The sequence below is a fragment of the Rattus norvegicus genome, chromosome 1, assembly GCF_036323735.1.
Source record: "Rattus norvegicus strain BN/NHsdMcwi chromosome 1, GRCr8, whole genome shotgun sequence".
NCBI classification, from domain to species: Eukaryota; Metazoa; Chordata; class Mammalia; order Rodentia; family Muridae; genus Rattus; species Rattus norvegicus.
Genome location: NC_086019.1, coordinates 209,189,097 through 209,210,131, shown reverse-complemented (window position 1 = coordinate 209,210,131; position 21,035 = coordinate 209,189,097). Strand labels below are relative to the sequence as shown.

The following is a 21,035-nucleotide window of genomic DNA, read 5'->3' as shown; positions in this document are numbered from 1 at the left end:
GGCTGTCAGGGATCCACAGGGAGCAGAGGCAGCTTCATGTGGGGTTCTGGAGACATGCTTGTCACGAGTGTCCACAATTGCTTCTTGTTTTCTTGTGAGCATGCATGCAGACACCTCTGGAATGAGTGGCCTCCCATGCGACATCAACGCCAGCATGCTGGGCTCAAGTGTGTTTTTGTCTTTGAAAGCCCCTCCCCCACACACTTGAGACTGCCCAGGCTAGTGACCAACTGCTCCCCAAGGTCCCTCTTGGCCAGCCGGCTCAGGGCCCAAGAGAGCCTCTGTGAGCTATGTGGCCCTAGGTCAACTTGGCCTTACAGTGCTCTGAGTTCTAATGTGCAGTACACTTGTTCCCGACCTGCTCAGCAAAGGAGAAATAGCTATTATGGTCTGTACCCAGACAAATGGCACAACAGCTTGGGACCTGGAGCCCTGGAGAGGAGGCTGCTGAGAAAGAAGAGTGTCTCAGATGTGGGCAGCTCCCTCTCAGGCCATGCAGTTCTTAGAGAGCAGTGGGCAATGCCATGCCCGTGCAAAGAGGAAGCCTAGCCCCTGAGACCATTCCCTTCTCTGTCACCGTGTGACCCTGTTCACAGGGGACTAGGCCCTGTGTGCTTCTCTCACTGTGCTGTCGTGTTTGCTCAGCACCTTCTGAAGTTTCTCTGAGTATTTGTGCAGACTCCTGTCCACCCACTTGGGGGGTTCCCAGTGAGTGAGCAGATGGTTTCATGTTGCAGACTGACAAGGTGAAGTTGACCTGGAGGGACCGATTCCCAGCCTATTTCACCAATCTTGTCTCCATCATCTTCATGGTAAGTTCTAGAAGGTGGGAGGAACTTGGAATCAGGGATTCCCTACACTCATCTTGGGACACAGTGAAACAGAGGAGTGAGGACACCCTTCTTCCATCCCTAAGAGGGGATGTGCTGGTTTTTGTGGTGGTCCTGGGATGTGTAATCTGAATCCACTGACACACAGTTTGCCCTAAGTGGGGCATGCCTCACACTGGGATCTCCTCTGTGCCCTCAAAGCCAACTGACAAACCTTAGAGAAACCAGTAACAAAATTTCACAAGATGGCTAGGGATGGCAGTACACTCTTGTAATCCCAGCACTCAAGAGACTGAAACAGGAGGATTGCTGCAAGTTCAAGGCCAGCCTGGGCTACTTAGTGAGGCTGTCTCGAAACAAAATCTAAGAAAAAGAGGAAGAACAGGACATGTGGCTCATAGCTGATTCCAATGACCCAGCAAATGCCTCATGGTTCTTAAGAGCCTCCCATTCCCATTGGCCTCTGCCTTGAACCAACCTTCCTGTGTCACAGGCCACTTGTCACCTTTTACCTAGCCTGCAAGGTTTGGATGAGAGACAGCCACCTAGTCTCTCAGCCCAAGATTCCTATCAGCCACCTGCCCCAAGGGCTTCTCAGGGGATGATCCACCCAGTCAGTCTTCCCAGCCGGCCAGGCCTGACTCCACAGTGCTGCTGGTGAGGAAACAGATCTAGAAGCTGTTGCTTGGCAAGCCACGCTAGAAGGGCCAACGCTTGCAGCTTATTTCTCTATCTGCCCCGGGGGGCCCCTCTTTCCATATGAGGCAGACAGACAGCCTGAGTCAGGCTAGGTTTCCTGGACAGGGTGCACCTCTTCTGGAAGACTGTGTAGGCCTCAGCTTCGCCCACCTTTTCCTGGAGAAGCCAGGAACTCACTGGCTCATTTGCTCTGGTTCAATTCACTGACGTCTGTGCTGCTGCCCAGGCTGTTCCTGAGCTTCTGAATCTCGAGTGGCTGGGGCTACAGAACACACTCTCAGCCTCCCTTTTGAGGGTGACATGGTCCCTCGCTTGCTGAGGCATAACCAGAGAATGACACCCTCAGCCCTCAGACAGTGAAGGGCAATGCTCAGGGACCAAGCAACTCCAGCAGCCCCACAGTCCAGCTGCTCCTAGCAAAAGAACCAGTTATGATTTAGGAAGAGGGTGGGTAGCCTAGGGCCTAGTTTGACCAGAGGCACTGGCTTCTCTGCACTTCTGGTCACTCATCCTGATTACCTTACAGCCACACAACCTCCAACATCACTCGGGCATTCCAGGTAAGAAAAGGAGGAAGCTAGAGCAGCAGAGTCTGCTGCCTGAAAAGGGGACTTCCTCGGAAGACCCTTCTACAACGTATCTCATTAGTCAGAATCCTTTCTCCTGCCTACCTCCCCTGCAGCAAGGCTAAGAAGGAATCCAGGGTGAGCTAGCAGAGGTAGTGAGTGAAGCCAGGGTAGACAGACACAGGTTAGAAACCAGCGGGCTGTCTTTTCCAAAAAGAGTCCTGTCACAAGAGATACAGGCTCACGGCTGATGGAGATGCAGCTTCATCCCTGACCCCAGAGTTTCATTCAGGCATCGATGTCGATGCCCCACACGTGCCAAGCCTGAAGACATCAGTGTGCATGGCCGGCCAGAGGTGCAGAGCACATGGCTCGTGGCTCCCTTGGAGGAGGAGGGTGGAGGTCTGCCTTTGCTGAGTCACCACAAACCCAGAGCCTTCCCCTCATCTGCATGCTGGCACAAGAGACGTCCTTATGGCCAGGAGTGGCCTCTTGGCAGGCCTGAGGGGTGTTCCGAGGAAAACCTCACTCCCTGGCACAGCTCAGAGGGTGGTATCCATGCTTTGTGCTTGCAGGGCATAGAGGGGGCTACAGATGGTTTCCCAGGCAGGGTGTTTCTCTGTTTAGTCACTAACAGATGTCTGAAAAGGCCTGGTTATGGCCCAGAGTGTACAAGGCCAGTCTTCTGAAGAGATTCCAAAGGCCATGTCCCTTGAGTGGGCAACATAGAGCAGCAGTGCCAGGAGCCATGAAGAACCGTGCCAGCAAGAACAAGTCCTCCCCTCCATCCAGGATACAGGGGGCATAAGGGCCAGAGCCTCCCTAGAGCAGCCAAAACCCACACACAAGTGGCTATGCTTTGCTTTTTGAGCCTCAGACATGGCCACCCTCTCCCAGCAAGCTCCAGGGTGGGGTGTCCACACCCTTGGGCTGGGCAGAGACTGGGTCTTATGCATGGACCTGTGCCAAAAGGAAAAGGAACCCAGACAGACGACTGTAGCAGGCGGAACAAACCTGTCACTAGCTTCCCACCCATCTCTCAGGCACCAGCAGTCTGAGCTCCATGGCATGTTATAGTCTGGTTTTGGCTAGCCTTGGGGACTGCTTTCATGGAAAAGCTAGAAGGTAGCTCCAAGAAATCTGTGGGATTGGAACCCTGGCCATATCCCAGCAAAGCTGCTGGATGCCACCATCTGCCTCACCTCAGTGGCTATGAGGGCACCTGGTTCAGCCCCGTACACCATCTGCTATCTTAGTCACCCTAGGTTGGGCAAGAAGGTCTGCTCTACCACCCACCAGAACAGCCTCTGGGGCTGTGGCTACAATGTTCTGGGCTCTACATAGGAGACTAAGGAAGGATTGTACATAGATCTGGTGGATGTTAGGCTTCAAAGGACCAGCTGGTGAAGCCCTGTCCCAAGGCTGGGTGCCCTGACCCAGCCACACGACCTCTCTGATCCTGGGAGTCTTCCCACTTTTGATTCTTGTTCTGTGGGTTGATTCCTGCAGAGCACCTGGCATCTGGTGGGCACTCCAGTAATTTCAGCTTTAGTTCTGACGCAGGAAAATTGGGGGTTAGGAGCAGACGGGCAGGTTCACGGGAGCTCTTCGCTTTCCCCAAACCAGCCCCACCATTCCCACTAAGCATGTCTACGCCTGCCCTGCAGATCGCAGTGACATTTGCAATCGTTCTTGGAGTTATCATCTATAGAATCTCCACAGCTGCAGCCTTGGCCATGAACTCCTCCCCATCTGTGCGGTCCAACATCCGGGTTACAGTCACGGCCACTGCTGTCATCATTAACCTCGTGGTCATCATTCTGCTGGATGAAGTTTACGGCTGCATTGCCAGGTGGCTCACCAAGATTGGTGAGTGCCACGTGCAGGATAGCGAAGGTAGCATGGGCCTGGTGCAGGGCCACCGAGCTCTGGCCAGACCCAACTGCCTCTGGCCTGGCCTGGCCGTGAGTGGCTAGCAGCTAGCACAGTCATCACTGTATGTCTCTCCTCAGAGGTCCCGAAGACAGAGAAGAGCTTTGAGGAGAGGCTAACCTTCAAGGCCTTCCTGCTCAAGTTTGTGAACTCCTATACTCCCATCTTCTATGTCGCCTTCTTCAAAGGCCGGTAGGAACTCCTCCACCCTGGTTCCTTGCCTCCTCCACTCTGGTAGAAGGCTCTGTCCTACCTTGTCTGTCTTGATGGTGGGAGGCCCCCACAGCCCAGGGAAAACAGGAAGTGCAGCTTCCACAGCCCATCATGCTCTGGGGAGGGCTGGCTTTAGCTGGGTCAACAGAGCATAGGGGTTCCCTGGTGATACAGACCCCAGGCTGTGGGGCTCTTTGGCAATAGACCCCAGACAACAGCCACGACTGCAAACTCTGATAGTCCCCTCAGTGGGCCGGGTGGCACAGGGGTGTGTGTACTGAGGACCAGCTGGGAAAGGAGGGAGCCCATTTAAAATCCTGGTGGCTCTGACTAGAGATCCACAGAAACACAGGCCCTTTGGGTGGAAGCTCCTGGGGACTGAGTCCAGCTCCTCCCTAACCACTACCCCAATTCTCCCAGGTTTGTTGGTCGGCCTGGTGACTACGTTTATATCTTCCGCTCTTTCCGGATGGAGGAGGTAACACATCAGCCCCCTTCCCAGCAGCCTTCTGCTTAGCTTCCTGTCCTCTGGGCTTCTGCACCACAGGGGGAATGCTTCCTTACATTTCACACATCCACATAGATTTGTAATGCCATAGTCTCTTTCCCTGTCACTGTGATTAACTTACCCTGACAAAAGCAACTTAAGGGAGAAAGGTTTGACTTCAGCTCACAGCTCTAGGGTGCAGTGTATCACGCCAGAGAAGTCAAAGCAACAGGGCTTGACGCAGCTGGTCGCATCACGTGGCCACAGACACATAGAGCCATGGATGCTCGTGCTTGGTCATGTTCTCCATTTACACAGTCCAGGATCCCATGTGGGGAAAATTTAGCTGAGCATGACGGTCCACACCCACCATCTTGACTGAGACCAGCCTGAGCCACACAGCAAGATTCCAGATTTCCAAGGAAAGAAGAGAGGGGAGAAAGATGGAGAGGGAGTCCTGTCTAGTTTTTGTTGATACTTTTTTGGTTCAAACATTTGTGTTTTTCATTTTACAAAGATTTGTTGATTTCTTTTTTTAAAAAAAGGTTTATTTATTTATTTTATGTATACATTGTTACTATCTTCAGACACACCAGAAGAGGGCATCAGATTCCATTACAGATGGTTGTGAGCCACCATGTGGTTGCTGGAAATTGAACTCAGGACCTCTGGAAGGGCAGTCAGTGCTCTTACCCTCCCCTCTGAGCCATCTCTCCATCCCGATTTGTTGATTTCTTAATTAGTTATGTGTATATATGTGTGCCCTCTTAAGTCTATGAACAGTCTGGACACGTGTCCAGGTTCCTGCAGAGACCAGAAGGCATCAGATCCCCTGGAACTGGACTTACAGCTGATTATGAGCCAACTGATACAGGTGCTGGGAACCCAGATCCCTTGCAAGAACATTTAAAATGCTCGGAGTGGCGCAGTCACCTCTCCAGCCTCCTTTTAATCTTACTTTCTACTGCATTTACTTATCTGTTGTGTGTGTATACGTGTGCATGCTGTAGCACATGTGTGGAGGCCAGAGGACAAGTTGCAGGAGACAGTTCTCTCCTTCCACCTCATGGTTCTCCAGGGCTGAACTCAGTCTTGATGCTCAGTGACAAGCACCTTTACTCACAGCCATGACACCTGGCCTGCTTTGATCAATCCACATAAATTACACATAACGGGACTCATCGCATGCTCACACATATATGTAACATATCTTGACCATATCCACCCCTTGCTCCCTGCCTCTCTCCCAGTTAGCTTCCTTTGGGCCACTTCCCATTTGACCATTTCCCTCTCTGGTTAAAGTAAATTCAGAAGAAAGCACAGACCGCTGCATTCTCTTTAACTCTAGCATGGCAGCATCCACTCCTCCGTCCTCAGCCCTAGTGCTGGGAACATTTAGCTTCTGGCCTTGCCATCTTCTGACACAGAGTCTTGACCTGCAGGCTTGCTCCGTTGCATCTGGGGCTGTCAGTGGCTCAGGTCTCCAGCTACCCAGTCAACATTTCCAGCCCACATGAAAGCTCAGCTTATCAGAAAACAGGGAGTGAGGCTGGAGAGATGGGGCAGCGTTTTCTGTACAGACCTGAGGACCTGAGTCTGGTCCCTAGCACCTGTGCAAAAGGCCAGGCTGGAGAGACTACTCAGTGGTTAAGGGTTTTTGCTACTCCTGCAGAAGACCCAGGTTTGATTCCTAGCACCTGCACTGTGCTATCTATCACTCCAGTGCTGGGGCATCTGACGCCCTTTTTTTTTTTTTTTTTTTTTGGCTTCCCTGGGCACCAGGCACATACATTGTACACAAGACACACGTGCAAGCAAAATACTCATATGGATAAAATAAAAATGTACGGGGCTGGGGATTTAGCTCAGTGGTAGAGCGCTTACCTAGGAAGCGCAAGGCCCTGGGTTCGGTCCCCAGCTCCGAAAAAAAGAACCAAAAAAAAAAAAATAAAATAAAATAAAAATAAAAATGTACAAAAATAAAATAAAACAAGCGGCATGGCTCCTGAGGAATGACTGACCTCTGCCCTCCACATACATGTTACACGTGCATATCTCTCTCTCTCACACACACACACACACACACACACACACACACACACACGACACTAGAGAGGATACTGGGGCTTCCTGAGAAGGAAACAGTGGAATGAGGCACAAAGAGATGAATGTCAGGCACCGGACAATCCAGTAATGAAGGGTACCTACTTCGCTCATCTGACCATGGGCCCAGGTACCCCAGGGCTTCCTCAGGGTAGGGGTTTACAGAAAGCCTGTAGAGTGTGCTTTGCTTCCTGCATGGCATCCTCTTATGCTTGTGAGGCAAGCGCTTCGCTGTTTGAGCCAATACCACCCTATTCCTTCTTTTTTTTTTTTTTTTTTTTTTTTGAGACAAGGTCTAACACAGCCTAGCTTGACTTTGAACTGACATAGCTGAGCTTGACTTTGAATTCCGGATCCTCCCACCTGCACTTCCACAGTGCTGGGATTATAGGTGTATACCAGCATGCCTGGCTTCTCGGTGGCCCTCTCTGCATCACTCCAGCTGTCCCTCTCGGTCTTTATGTTCTCCCAAGGACACTGAAGGTCACTGAAGCAGGGCAATGCCTTCTTCCCAAAATAAGGTCTTATTCTCAAGGTTTCAGAAGATGTGGATGTGAACCACCCCCCAGTGTGTGCATGTGCGTGCATGTGTGTGCATGCGCACATGTGTGTGTATGTATGTATGTATGTATGTGTGTGCACACGTGCACACACGCATGTGCAGATATGTGCATTTGAGGTGGCTAGGGGAGAATGTCAGCTGTCTCCCTCTCCCACTTTCCTCCTAAACCCTTGTGATAGGGTCTCTCACTGGGAAGCTCACAATTACAGCTAGGTTGACTGTGCAGAGAGGCCTTGGTGTCCTCTTGCCTGTGACCGCACCCCACGCTGCTGAGCTAGCATGCAGCCACACTTGGCTCGGGATTCAGGCTCGGATACTCATGCTTGTCCAGCAGGTGCTCTCACCCACCCACCATCTCCCTAGCCCTGAACCTAACTTTTAAGAGGCCATGGGTCACCCCACAAGTTGAAGGCCAGCCTCTCCCTATCCAGAGCCGGACTAGATCTAACTGGCCCTCTGTCCCACAGTGTGCCCCAGGCGGCTGCCTCATGGAGCTCTGTATCCAGCTGAGCATCATCATGCTGGGCAAGCAGCTAATCCAGAACAATCTCTTCGAGATCGGCATCCCGTGAGTGGTACCTGCCACCAGCAGGGACATAGTGAAGTGGGGGTTAGGGGGGACTTGGGTGGACTCTAGAAGTGGCCTCTATGACAGGTGAGGCATCAGCCTCTTTGAGGATAGGAGACATCAGAAACCAGGAGGTGAGAAAGATGGTGAGGGGACATGGAGCAAAAGTCACCCCATTGTAGACAAGGAGACACGGAGTCCCACCTTCAGGGTGCCACACAGCCTGCTGCATGCTGGCTCCTGAGTGGTGGAGTGTCTAGCCAGGGGTTAATCCCCTCACCTTGCTCCTCAGAGGTGCAGGTTCCCTGGAGCTAGGACCTTAGTGAGAAGGTCTGAGAAGAGGCCCCAGGGCTATAGCTCAGCCCACACTTACTGGTTCCCTCCAGGGGTCTCGCAGGAGATAGGTGGCCTCTCACTCTCTCTGCCTTTCAACATCTCAAGAAACCAACAGAGCTGTTTGGGAGAAGGCCAGAGCTATCCATTCCCTTCCAACCAGGAAGGCATCGAGCCAGGCATGGTAGCACAGTATGAGGGAAGAAGAGAAAGGTCGATCTCTGTGAGTTTGAGGCCAGCCTGGTCTAATAGTGAGACCCTGATTCAAAACAACAATAAAAGAAGATGCCTCTTTCTGGACACTAACCAGTGGTTCAGGCTTAGAGCAGACAGGGCAGTGTAACTCAGAGGTGCGGTCGGTGAGTGCAGCCCCCACGCCTGGCCGCCTACTCACACAGCGCCCCCTGCAGGAAGATGAAAAAATTCATCCGCTACCTGAAGCTGCGCAGGCAGAGCCCCTCGGACCGCGAGGAGTACATAAAGCGGAAGCAGCGCTATGAGGTGGACTTCAACCTCGAACCCTTCGCCGGCCTCACGCCCGAGTACATGGAAATGAGTGAGTGGTATCCCGGCCAGGGCGGTGGGCTCAGGCCGAGGGGGATGCAGATCGGAAAATGACGATAGATATGGGCATAGTGGCCTGCCTGTGATCCCAGAATTTGGGAAGCAGAGGCAGGAGGCTTTTGCGTGTGAGGCCAGCCTGGGCTACATAGTGAGACCCAGTCTCAATAAAACAAAACAAACAAAAAAGGAAACTGATCTAGGGAGATGGCTCAGTTAATAAATTACCTCATGAGCTCTAGAATTTAAGTTCAAACCCTGAACCCACATTTTTAAAGAAGGAATAGTGATGTGTGCTTCTAATCCCAGCATGGAGGAGGCAGACAGACAGGAGGATCCTTGGGCCTCACTAGTCAGCCAGCCTAGCCTGCTTGATGAGGGCCAAGCCAGTAAGAGATGGGTGCCAAAAAACTAAAATGGACCATACCTGAGGAATGACACAAGCTGACCTCTGACTTTCACACATACCTGCGGTGCGCGCGCGCACACACACACACACACACACACAGTGTGAGGAGGGAGGGAGGAAACAGACTACCGTTTAAAAATAGGGAAAGGACTGGGCTGGGCTGGCCATGACCTGACCCTCAGTGCTCCTCACCCTTTTATCAGTGTCAGGCAGAGGCAGGAGCGGGAGATACCTGGCCTAGATTCTTGGCTCTAGGTTCTGTTCCTCCTCAGGGCTATAAACACCGCCCCTTTTCTTCCAAACTCCTATTCCAAAGGCTCAGGATGACCAACACATGGTCACCTGCCACACAGTGTGACACATAAGGCTGAGCAACAATTCTTTCTCCTTCTCCTTCTCCTTCCCTCAACAGCAATACCAGCTCCATTAGAGGCTCATGGCACTTGGGGTACCATAGCCACACCCCTTTAGAGTCCTTCTTTGGGTCTGTGATACCTCTCTTCTTCTTGACTCCCCCTGGGCTTGCTGTGACCCCAGCATGAAGCCAGTACTCTTAGGAACGCCTGGGTAAGCCTCATTAACAGCCAGTGGTCCCTGCATGGAAAGATGCTGGGAGATGGGAAAAGCCAGGTGTGGCCTGTGAAGCCTGTGCTGCCCTGGGACCTCCCAGGCTCCCTTCTGTCCATCCAGCCCCTATGCTGTGCTCACACGGAACCCCACATTCTTCTATAAGCATGCAGCTCAGGCCTACCATGGGGCCTCTGCCTTTGTGGTACCTCTGGTGGAATGTTCCCCCCAAATACCTGCATGGATCCTCTCTCTCCCTTCCTTCAAGACTCTGAGTGCCCCCCCCCCCAATATAAGTTTTCTCTGACCACAATGGCTAAAAAAGTTAGTCCATCCCTATGCCTAGGCCCAGCTCCTCCTCTGGCCCCATTTTAAATCTGTAAGTTACCCTTCCTTTCTATTCTGTCTGTCTCACAGAAGGATGGAATCCCTGTGGAGAGAAGACCTCTCCTTCCCACTCCTGACTGCTGTCCCCCTCCCTAAAATGGGCCCAAGTATACAGCAGACACTCGGTGCATGTCTGAGTATACAGCAGATGCTCAGTGCATGGTCACTGAATGTACGGAAGAGTGAACACAGACAGAAAGACTCAGGCGCAGGGGGCTTAGACTGGCATGAGCTCAGCCACCGTGAACAGGACTCCAACATGCAGTATCAGGCTTGCCCCAGGTCCTGACAGGGGAGGGACTGTTTTACAGTCTTGTGTTATCCACAGTGCTGAAAAGCAAGGCAGGCCTGGTATGTGACCGCATCGCTCCTCAGCTTTGGCTTGGGAACAGTGATGAGCAGGTCACCTCCAGGCTGCAGCACAGTGGTCAGAGCATTCTGCTCCCAAAAACACCTCCTAGCCACTCTCTGTGTTGGTTCATGTGGTTCCAGCCTGGTTGCTCCCAACCGGAATCACCTTACCTCAAGATTCAGGAGATCATGGGGCTGAGGAGAAAACAAGACTCCAGGCTCCTTTCTTCCCCTGTTCATCCCCACGGCCAGTAGAATCTGGGCACTGGTCCCCCTGCCCCTAAAGTTGGGCCTCCACTCTCTGAGGAGGCTTGGGGAAAGAAGATACCACAGAGAAGTGTCCTGTAGTTGACTGAAACCTGGTCAGTTATCTCACTACTGAACTCTCACCTGAGGCTCCCATGATCCTTCAGGGCTTAGGAATAAGGAGATCTCAGGGATAAAGGTCTGTTATATGTCCAGTAACCTAGCCCAGCCCAGCACCAGGGTGCACTTCTCGCCTGGCTCTCTCCCTCTGTCACATCGGCTGCCATCTTCTCCTTCAGGAAAATCTAAGGCTGGCACGGGAGCTCACAGATATGGATGGGAGGATATCCCACACCAGCTTGAGCTCCAGAATCCTTCCTTCCCACTTCTCCTCCATTTTCTCTTTCTCATCTCCTTCATGATGGATGAGGCAGTGACATTACTCCAAAGTGGAAAATCTAAGGCTACACCTATAACTCCTTCGGTAGAGCATGTGTCCCCTCCTAGCATGTACAAGGCCCTGGGTTCAGTCCAGCATAAACCAGGAATGGTAGTGCAGGCCTGTACTGCCATCCCAGCACTTGAGAAGTGGAGACAGGACCATCGGAAGGTCAAGGTCATGTTTGACTCTATAGTAAACTGGAGGCCAACCTGGGTTACATGAGATCCTGTATCAAAAATAATTTTTTTTTATTTTTTTATTTTTTTGGGTTTTTTTTTTTTTTAGGAGCTGGGGACCAAACCCAGGGCCTTGCGCTTCCTAGGTAAGCGCTCTACCACTGAGCTAAATCCCCAGCCCCAAAAATAATTTTTTTAAATAGAAAAACCCATCTACAGCAACTTTGAGTCTGAGCCTCAGCAGATATGGCGCATGGCTGGTCCTGCTTCATTATAACCACCACACACACACACACACACACACCACCTCCATTTCTCAGCAGAGGCATCCCATCCCACTGCCCCATACTTTAGAGCCAAAGAGAGCTCACCAAGACATCTGGGAGACAGTTCCCACAGCCTTCTACCCTGCTCACCCTGCTAACAAAGGCCATACTCAGCCATCTGAGCACAGGGTGACATTCTGCAGCTTCCTTGTTTACCCCCTGGCAGGGAGCACCCTTGGACCAGGTCCTGCCATACAGCTCCTGGACCAGCTCTCCGACTCTAGTCCCTCTGGTGACCTTTTCCTGACCTGTTTCAACTGGAGTTGACTTCAGCTTCTAGGGCTGAAGAAGCCCAGGGGCGTGGTGAACAGCGTGAAACCTGGGGACAGAAGGCTGGGACAGTCTGGAAAGACGGATGTCCTCCTACTCTCCTAAGCCTGATGGAAGAAGAAAGAAAGGGCTCTTGAGACACAGTAATGGGAGCAGGCCTTCCTGACCCAAGGGAGATTTGGGCACAGGGATGGGCCAGGCCATGCACTCGCTCTGTGCTATGGGAAGAGATTTCGTAAGATTGCACCTGTGAACCACAAGCATGCCTGTTACCTCAGGAGTCACAGCAGGGTGCACACGACCAGAGCGCATTTATAGATGAGTATAAAAATTACACAGTGTAGAGCTGGCCAGATGCCTCTGTACGTGAAGTGCTTGCTGTGCAAACATGAAGACGTGAATTCAGTTCCCAGAACCCTTATAAAAAGCCAAGGGTGATGGTGTACTTGTAATCCCAGCACTAAGGAGGTAGAAACAGGAAGATCCCTGGGGCTCCCTGGGCATTCAGTCTAGTCTGCTATGAGCCTCAAGTCCCAGTGAGAGCATCTACTTAAAGGAAGGGAGGGAGGGAGGGAGGAAGAGAGAGAGAGAGAGAGAGGGAGGTGGGTGCATTTACAATGTCTTCTGGTCTCCATGCACACATGCACACCCATGCACGTGTGCACATATATGCACAGACACACAATAAATAGATAATCCAGACATGATGGCACAGTGCTAGACTTGGGAAGCTGGGGTGGGAGGATTGTCACAAGTTCAAGGCCAGCCATGTCGAATTCCAGACACAGTGATTTCTGTCTTCAGTTCCCTAGACCTGGACATTGTCCCAGATGGTAGTGGCTCTCTCCCAAGAGGCCCCATGTACTTGTAAGCAGATCCGTGCAAAGTGGGCTCCTTTGAGGCAGGGTACCAGGCAGCCCTGGTCTGAATCACACTAGGGGTAGGGCACCTTACAGCTGCATTGCTGACGGTGTGCAGGATGCCCCTCGGGGGGGTGCAGGGCGCAGCACAGCTGCACTGCTGACCCTCCGTGTTCTCCCTGCAGTCATTCAGTTCGGCTTCGTCACCCTGTTCGTTGCGTCCTTCCCTCTGGCCCCACTCTTCGCCCTGCTGAACAACATCATTGAGATCCGCCTGGATGCCAAAAAGTTTGTCACCGAGCTACGGAGACCAGTAGCCATCAGAGCCAAAGACATCGGTAAGGGAGCTGGGAGATGGGCTCAGAGCACGTGGGCAGGGGGCTGCTGCTCTTGAGAAGCTAGTGGGCTCCAGGCCTGCGTTCCCTACCAGGGCTTTCCCAGCACCTTCCCAAGTGGTGCAGATCTTGAGTGTGTCCCACTGGTCCCCCATCCTCCAAGATGTGTCAGCTACAAATGACATGTGGGACTATTTGTCAGCCTGTCTGCCTGTCTCAGCCATCCATGCCCAAGCATGTCCAATAGTCTTGTGGTATTGTGACATGACAGTGTCATCTACAAAGTTCATGTTCCAGAGCAACGCAACTGAGTTAGAAAAAATAAAACTCACACACACACTCTCTCTCTCTCTCTCTCTCTCTCTCTCTCTCTCTCTCTCTCTCACTCATAAAACCTTAAAAGAAATGTTTTTGGAGAGTAAATACCTCCCATTGCCAAGGAAGTATTATCATTGATGCCTTACCAATAAGTTCAAGGCCAGGATGAAACTCAGTGTAGGACTGTATAGCCTGAGTCTCCTGCCTGTGTTGTACATGGAGAACAGGGGGTGGAGAGTGGGGTACATGACACTGCAGTAGTCCATGGCATCAAAGAAGAGCATGCATCCCCCTGGTAGTGAGTGTCCCATCATCAGAGACAGTTAAGGAGAGACACTGGGTGTATCCAGGAAGAGTAGAGGGTGGGGAAGATGGAGTTCACAGAGCTCCAGATGCCATGCATACCTCAGCTACAGCCAGTAAGGCTGGTGTACTCCTTATCCTAAAGTGAGACCCACTATCCTTTCATCCAGTTTCAGGGAGAAATGCATCTCTGTGCAGACGGAATCATGTGAGGGAAGCCATTGGCCACCTACACATATAGATTAGAGTCCCCTGGTGATAAGGGATCTTTGAGTTAGGTTCTGTGATACAAGCAGGGGTGGCATTGGCCTTTCTAAGACCTTGCCCAGCCCCCTGCACATCCAGGTCATTCCATGGGGAAACCTTAGGTAGTACCAACTACACCTGTGGGAACCCTTAGGTCCCACCCCACTCCATATTCTCTTGCTTTAGTTAGTGTTTCTGACAGGATAGATGTTCTCTGGGCCATCCACTGACTTCTGGCAGCATGGCCAGCCCTTGCCAGGGGTGAGCACATCCTCTAGTCTTCCAACTGTCTCTGAGAGAAGGTGGACTGGGCTTCTCTGTCACCTTGTGATCGTTTACACTGAGCTAGATGGAATTGCCGTGGTCACAGCCAAGCACATCAACTAAGGTGACTTCAGCTGTTTGGTTCTATAGCCTTACTCACATCTTTGCTACAAGCCTGTAGAAACATAAACGCTGCTCCTGCCTCCAGCCTTGAGAGTGGCCTAGAAACATGGTGCTGGATAAGGAGGAGGTCAGAGCCAGGATTCATGTGCAAGGTTCTTGTGCTTTGCCTGGACACTGTGACTTCCTGATGTCACCTCCTACCCAGGCAACTCAGACAATGGAAACAGACACCCAAGTGGGCCTGGATTCTGCCCACAGACTTTAAAAGCATTGAAATTCTCTAGACAAACTGACCCTCCCAGTCCCCAGAGTCCCCTATTCTGCCCCATTGTGATCATAGGGTAAGCCACATCCAGGTATGGCTTAGACCGGTGACCTTGGAGTTCTTGGCTTACCTCAGCTTTGGGGTACAACTGTTCTCAGTAGAAGGTCAAATCCAGCCAGTTTCCTTTCTGTTCTTAAAATGTAAAAGCCATTCTCCAGAGGGCTGATATAGAACCAGCTCTGGGCCACGACTGAGCAGCAGAATGGGAACCCACACCTTGTTCTAAGACAAACCCAGAGGCGTGTCTATAGCAAAATTCTCCGGGAACATTCCACCTGTTGGGCCCTTGGAGAAACCTTTCAAGAATCCTGGGCAGAGTCTCATTTCCACTACCTAGAAAACCAGAGCCCCTTGGCTCTTAAATGAATAGAGGTTCAACTTTGCAAACCCTGTACTGAATGCTGGAGGCCCAAAGGGAACTTGGGCTCTCCTAGGTAATTTTTAGAGACTCCTCAGTTTACTGTCCCATAGCTGAAAAGGAAGAAAAGCATGTGGCCACACTGTCCCCTGTTGAGTTTGTGAAAATGCCACCAGTAGAATTCCTGGTGTATATGCCACTATTAGGTGCATTCTGCTTCAGGACAGAGGCTGGCTATCCCTAAAGGGCTGTCCTCCAAAAAGCTAGAAGCCCACCAAGGCGAACAGGGTAGCGTGGGTGGCCTCCTGGCTTCCCTGTCCTCCCCACCCTCATGGGGCTCCTGGTGTGTCCTCAGAGTTCTCCCTCCAGGCTCCTTGCTTTTTCCCAGGCCTCACGGATCAGCGGCTGCTTCCTGGTTCCTGCCCAGTTGGTTGGAGGCGTGATCTGCCTTTCACATGCTTGTTGTGGCCTCCTGTGCTGTAACCTTTTGCTCAAAGGGGCTTTTGTCTTTCTCCTGTGATCCGTGCAGAGCCTCTGGGACAGTGTTCCCAGGGGACAGGAGACCCAGTGGCGCCGGTGGCCTGCAACCCCACAGACCCTGGCTAGTAGCAGCTGTGCTCCTGACTACAGATGCCTTTATCGCATGGCCTCTTGGGAGGAATTCTCTGTTGGTGGGGGCCAATGCATGTAGGGAACCCCAGAATGCAGGTTTTCAGGCCGCAACGACCCTCTGTGCTAGACTGTATGTAGAAGCCCTAGCCTCTGGTCCCAGCACTGAGGTGAGTGGCTGCCATACTCTAATTAGCACCTGTCCTGTCCAGTTTCCTTGCCAAGCTATTAGAAGTGGAGCTTAGAGTTATGTGGAGTGGAAGAGGAGGAGAGGAGAGGAAGAAGGAGGAAGGAGCCACATGTAATGGCACACACCCCTAATCCCTTCACTCAGGAGATAGAAGCAAGAGGATCATACATTCAAGGTCATTCTGGGCTCTCCCATCTCAAGTTCAAGGTATCTTGAGCTACTCGAGAGCCCATCTCCAAAAATAATAAATACAGTAAATGTAGACTGTAGCCAGCTGTTCTGGCGCATGCTTTCGATTCCAACAGGAAACAGAGGCAGGTGGATCTCTGAGAGTTCCAGGTCAGCTAAAGCTGACACAGTGAGACCCTGCCTAAAACAATCAAAGAAGAAAGGAAATGCAGAACTCCCCCCCCGCCCCATTCTGACTGGAGTTCTGAGATTAAAGGACTTTGCAGAAAGCCAGCAATTCTATTCCTGATGTATGCCCTGGAAAACTGAAAACAAATGTTCAAATAAAAACATATCTATAGATCAAGCATAGCCGAGCATAGCCACGCTTGTAAATCCAAACATACTCATAAGGATGAGGCAGGAGGATTGCTTCATGTTTGAGGCCAGCCCTAGCTACATAATGAGATCCAGGCCAGAACCTGGGCTATAGTAAGATCCTGCCTCAAAAATAGATCCGTATATTAAGTTAATAAAGCAAGCTTCAATGTGAGTTTTGCCAGCTGAGAAACACAGCAGGGGCAAACTCTGAATAAGACGAAGTAAGTTGGAGGCCATCCTGAACTACACGTTTGCTTGGCTAGGGCTTTGGCCTAGGTAGAGTACTTGGCTACCATGCACAAAGGCCTGGGGTTGACTCCACCACATAACTCAGGTGTAACGGCACATATCTGTAATCCTAGCATTTGGGAAGTACCAGCATAAAGATCGGGAGTTCAAAACCATCCTTGGCTCCGCTCACAGCGAAGGTAGTCTGGGTCACATGAGACTGAGAGAGAAGGAGTGAGGAAAGGAAGGAAGGAAGGAAGGAAGGAGGGAGGGAGGGAGGAAGGAAGGAGGGAGGGAGGAAAGGAAGGATGAAGGGAGGGAGAGAAGGAAGGAAAGAGGAATAAAGCAAAGTGCTAAAGCAGCAGGAAGTGTCCAGTGACTCCAAGAGATGGTATCAGGAACTCCCTGTATGTAGGGAAGAGCCGTAGTCAGGTAACCTGCAGGAGCTGGTGCTGTCCCCTAGGAACAGTGTCTTATAAGTATCTTTCTCCCTAGGAAAGCTGTCTTATAAGAGTGGCTTCCTTCTGTCTCCCGCTATGGTTCAGGAGATACAACTCTGGTCATCAAGCCTGGGCAAAAGGAGTGCTTACCTGCTGGGCCATCTCACCAGCCCACCAGGTTTTAGGAGTGTGCAGCCAACTGGCCTACCTGTGTCCTCAACTCTGTTGTTTGTTTGTTTGTTTGTTTGTTTGTTTGTTTGTTTGTTTCCGAAAAGGCTTTGCACACTCCTGCAGCCCATCAACAGACACCTGATGGCTAAATGCTACTTGAGACTCAGGAGACACAGGAATGTATAGATCACAGCCTGCTCTGAGTCTACAGAACAGCTCTCAGCTCCTGAAGCATAAGAGACCAGGCATGATGCACTCCCACTGGTGACTGAAATATATTTGCAATGACCCAACAGTATACCGTCCCCTCCTAGTGCCCTTGCTGGCTCCCTCGTGCCTATATGATTTTCAGCATGCAGGATCTTACCTGCCTGACACTTCTGCTAGCGGGAAGTGAGACAGAGACACCATCACCACAGGAGTCTCACCGCTGTGAGGGAGACCGTTTTAACCTGGAATCATCTCTGGCTGGGGTGGCAGAATAGACCTAACACATGCACATTACTGAATCATAATGTAACATGGCCTTGGCTGCTGGGATGCCCAGGGTGAACACCTGCTGGCCTTATGAGCCACCAATGTGAAGCTCAAAACTGAGGACTTGGACCTGCCACACCGCTCCTAGATAGCGAAGCCGGCATGTGCTATCTACCGCACCTGGAACAAAATGCCTGCTGTGATTTCCCCAGGGGTAGAGGTGGTCAGATTCACCCAGGGTGACTTCTGAGAAAGACTGTCAGACCTGGGAGCCAGTACTGGGAGTAACATATAGACGGGACATGCTCTGGGCCTAATGGAGTGCACCAGGATAGGACCCCTGGGTGCATAACCAATCTCATGGGTGAAGTCATGGCTGGGGCATGCAGGGCAAGGGGATCCCTGTAGGAATCTCAACCCTAAGGCCCCAACCAGCCCCCCGCCTCCTTTCTGGGTCTTGTTCCTTCTCTTTTCTAGCGGAAGACAGCTGAGGAGCAAGGTCTCATCACACTAGGTATAGACCTTCTCCCCATCTGAGAAGGTAGTAGTGGAAGGAAGCCCATATCCAAGCAAGGTGGTTGGCTGAACGCTGATGAGCCAACCCTGAGGCAAGATCCCAGGCTCACCAGTCAGGATGCCCTATCCACGGCTGCTCAAGCACTGGAGCTGAAGCCAAGTCACTGGGTGTAGGAGAGAGATCTTCCTGCACTGAGTACCTACAGACAGGTTCATAGGGAAGGTACAGGGTCACTAGGGACCAGGGTGTCTAATAAGGTAAATGTTGGGCATTTACCGATTCGGTTGCTCCTAGACAACCCATACGGTGACATAGTAACATAGTACAGCCAGGGCACTGGCATTCCCTGGGCTTCTTCTGTGCCTTCCCCAGCAGTGCTGGGGGTGGTCTTCTAGCTGCTCCAGTGCCTACAAGGTGGGGACCACCCAGACGCTGCCTGGGCACCACAAACCATGCACCTGACCACAGGCACTCCCATCTGCTTCTCCTCTAGGCATCTGGTATAACATTCTCAGAGGTGTCGGGAAGCTGGCTGTCATCATTAATGTAAGTGATGGAAGTGGGGGCCCTGGCTGGGCAGTGAGACCACCCAGGCTGTTGGGAGGGCTGTCTCTCTTCAGAAACTTCCCTTGAAGACTAGGGCTGTGGCTCAGTAGGTAGTGTGCTTGTATAGCATGCATGGGTCCTAAGCCTCATCCCCAGCATTGAATAAACCCTGCATGGTGGAGCACACCTGTTCTTCCAGCACTAGGGGAGGCAGGGGGTGGTGGGAACAGAAGTATCTGAAGTTCAAGGTTATCCTCAGCCCCATAGAAAGTTCAAGTCCAGCCTAGGCTACATAAGACCCTGTCTACAAACAAAAACAAAAACCCTGTTTGTATAGCTGAGAAGGGAGAGACAAGCAAGACCCCTGTCTCCATCAATCCCAGCATTACAATCTGTCTTTCTTCCTAGCCCATGGCCATATCTTCCCAGGTCATGGTAATGGTCTCAGGTCAGGAGCAGCATAGCCCTTAGCCACTGTGGTCCTCACAGGCAGCAAAGTCCAAGGCTGGCTCAGAAGCGTAGGCACCACAAATGGACCTATAGCATCCACAGCAGTGCTCCGTGACCTTCCACCTCTCCAACCACTGACTGAGCTCCCATATGCAGACCCTGTGCACATGGGACATAGGGGTGGCTCCCAGAACAGTAACAGGTCCAGGGTGTCCAATGCAGGAGCACCTAGATCCAGTCCCCACCAGGCATGGGGATGATATTCGAGCTACTAGGAGCCTCCAAACTCCACCCACTTCTCCAATGAAGGCCTTGAGGGCCCTTGTTAAAGGAACAGAGAAGGCCTGAAATACAATTTGATATCTATGCCTCACTCTGGGAGATCGACAGTAGGGTCCAAAATGAAGGGGCCCCAGAATACAGCCTGTGTGAAGCCAGCACACACATAAGACATTTCATGAGGACAACAGCAACAATGTTAGGAGCTCCCAGGATATTCTAAAGCTCTGTATTCTTGCCACATACCAAACCATTACTCCGCACAGAGCTGGGGGAGATATGGCTGTCAAGGACCATGTTACAGCTAGCTAAGGCACAGGGAGGTGACATAGCCAAGGCTACAGAGCCATCGGTGGCTACTGGGCTTCAGCCCCCTGCATGAAGTCACTGCAGAGACAGTTCTGCCTTAGAGGTAGGCAGGAACTTTAAAGTTTACAACTTCCTTCTTTGGACTCCTGAATTTCTCTAGCAAGCCCAGGAGGTGAGGTCTGTGCTCAGTGGGCACGGTCAACCAGTTGAACAAGACAGAAGGATGACAGAAAAGTTGGAAGCCTCACCCATAGCCTGTGAAAGGCAGCCCACTGTCCCTGCAGTCCCTGCTTAAGGACCACCACCATAGATGTTCCAGCTCCTGCAACCTACAGAATAGGACAGGAACTTCCTGACCCTCGTTCACTCATGTGGCTCCCCTGCCCTGCCCCGCCCCGCCCCACGCAGCCCCGCCCTGCTTCATGCAGGATCCACGCTCACTGCTTTTCCCTGCAGGCCTTTGTGATCTCCTTCACGTCTGACTTCATCCCTCGCCTGGTATACCTCTACATGTACAGTCAAAACGGGACCATGCACGGCTTCGTCAACCACACGCTCTCCTCCTTCAATGTCAGCGACTTCCAGAATGGCACAGCACCCAATGACCCACTGGACCTGGGCTACGAGGTTCAGATCTGCAGGTACGGCCTTCATGTCCCCCTCTGAAGAGAGCCCCTTGCAGAGAAAGCTGGGAAAGGGTAAGGAGGAGCAAGGCTTTCTTTAGGGGCAGGATTCATTGAGTACTGACGTGTAATTTGTAAAATGACTACAGGAGTGTACACATGCCTGTAACCCCACACTCGGAGCCTGAGGCAGGGGATTGCTGAGTTTGAATCCAACCTGGACTACATGAGACCAGGTCTTAAATGTAGTATACTGGGAGGTGAAAACGAAAGATCAGAAGTTCAAGGTCCTCCTCAGCTACATAGAAATTGAGGGCAGCCTGTGCTACATCAGATCTTCTCTCCAAATAACATGGCTGGGGAGATGGCTTAGCAGTTAATAGCCCTTGTTCTTTCAGAGGACCTGTGTTTGATTCCCAGAACCTACAAGTGGTTCATAATCATCTATAACTCCTTCAACAGTTGATCTGAAGCCCTCCTCTGGTGT

At 51.7% G+C, this 21,035-nt stretch overlaps 1 protein-coding gene across 11 annotated transcripts in view; it reads left to right on the top strand.

The window, feature by feature from the left end:
* The window catches only part of Ano1 (anoctamin 1), a 148,659-nt gene that overhangs the window by 119,282 nt on the left and 8,342 nt on the right, over positions 1-21,035 (top strand). For all 11 annotated transcript variants that reach the window (NM_001107564.1, XM_063264124.1, XM_017589235.3 and 8 more), the window contains 9 exons: positions 738-812; positions 3,763-3,964; positions 4,108-4,219; positions 4,661-4,718; positions 7,860-7,960; positions 8,704-8,849; positions 13,074-13,226; positions 18,835-18,887; positions 20,382-20,566. In NM_001107564.1, the coding sequence (NP_001101034.1) occupies positions 738-812; positions 3,763-3,964; positions 4,108-4,219; positions 4,661-4,718; positions 7,860-7,960; positions 8,704-8,849; positions 13,074-13,226; positions 18,835-18,887; positions 20,382-20,566 (1,085 nt within the window). The remainder of the gene's footprint in view (positions 1-737; positions 813-3,762; positions 3,965-4,107; positions 4,220-4,660; positions 4,719-7,859; positions 7,961-8,703; positions 8,850-13,073; positions 13,227-18,834; positions 18,888-20,381; positions 20,567-21,035) is intronic.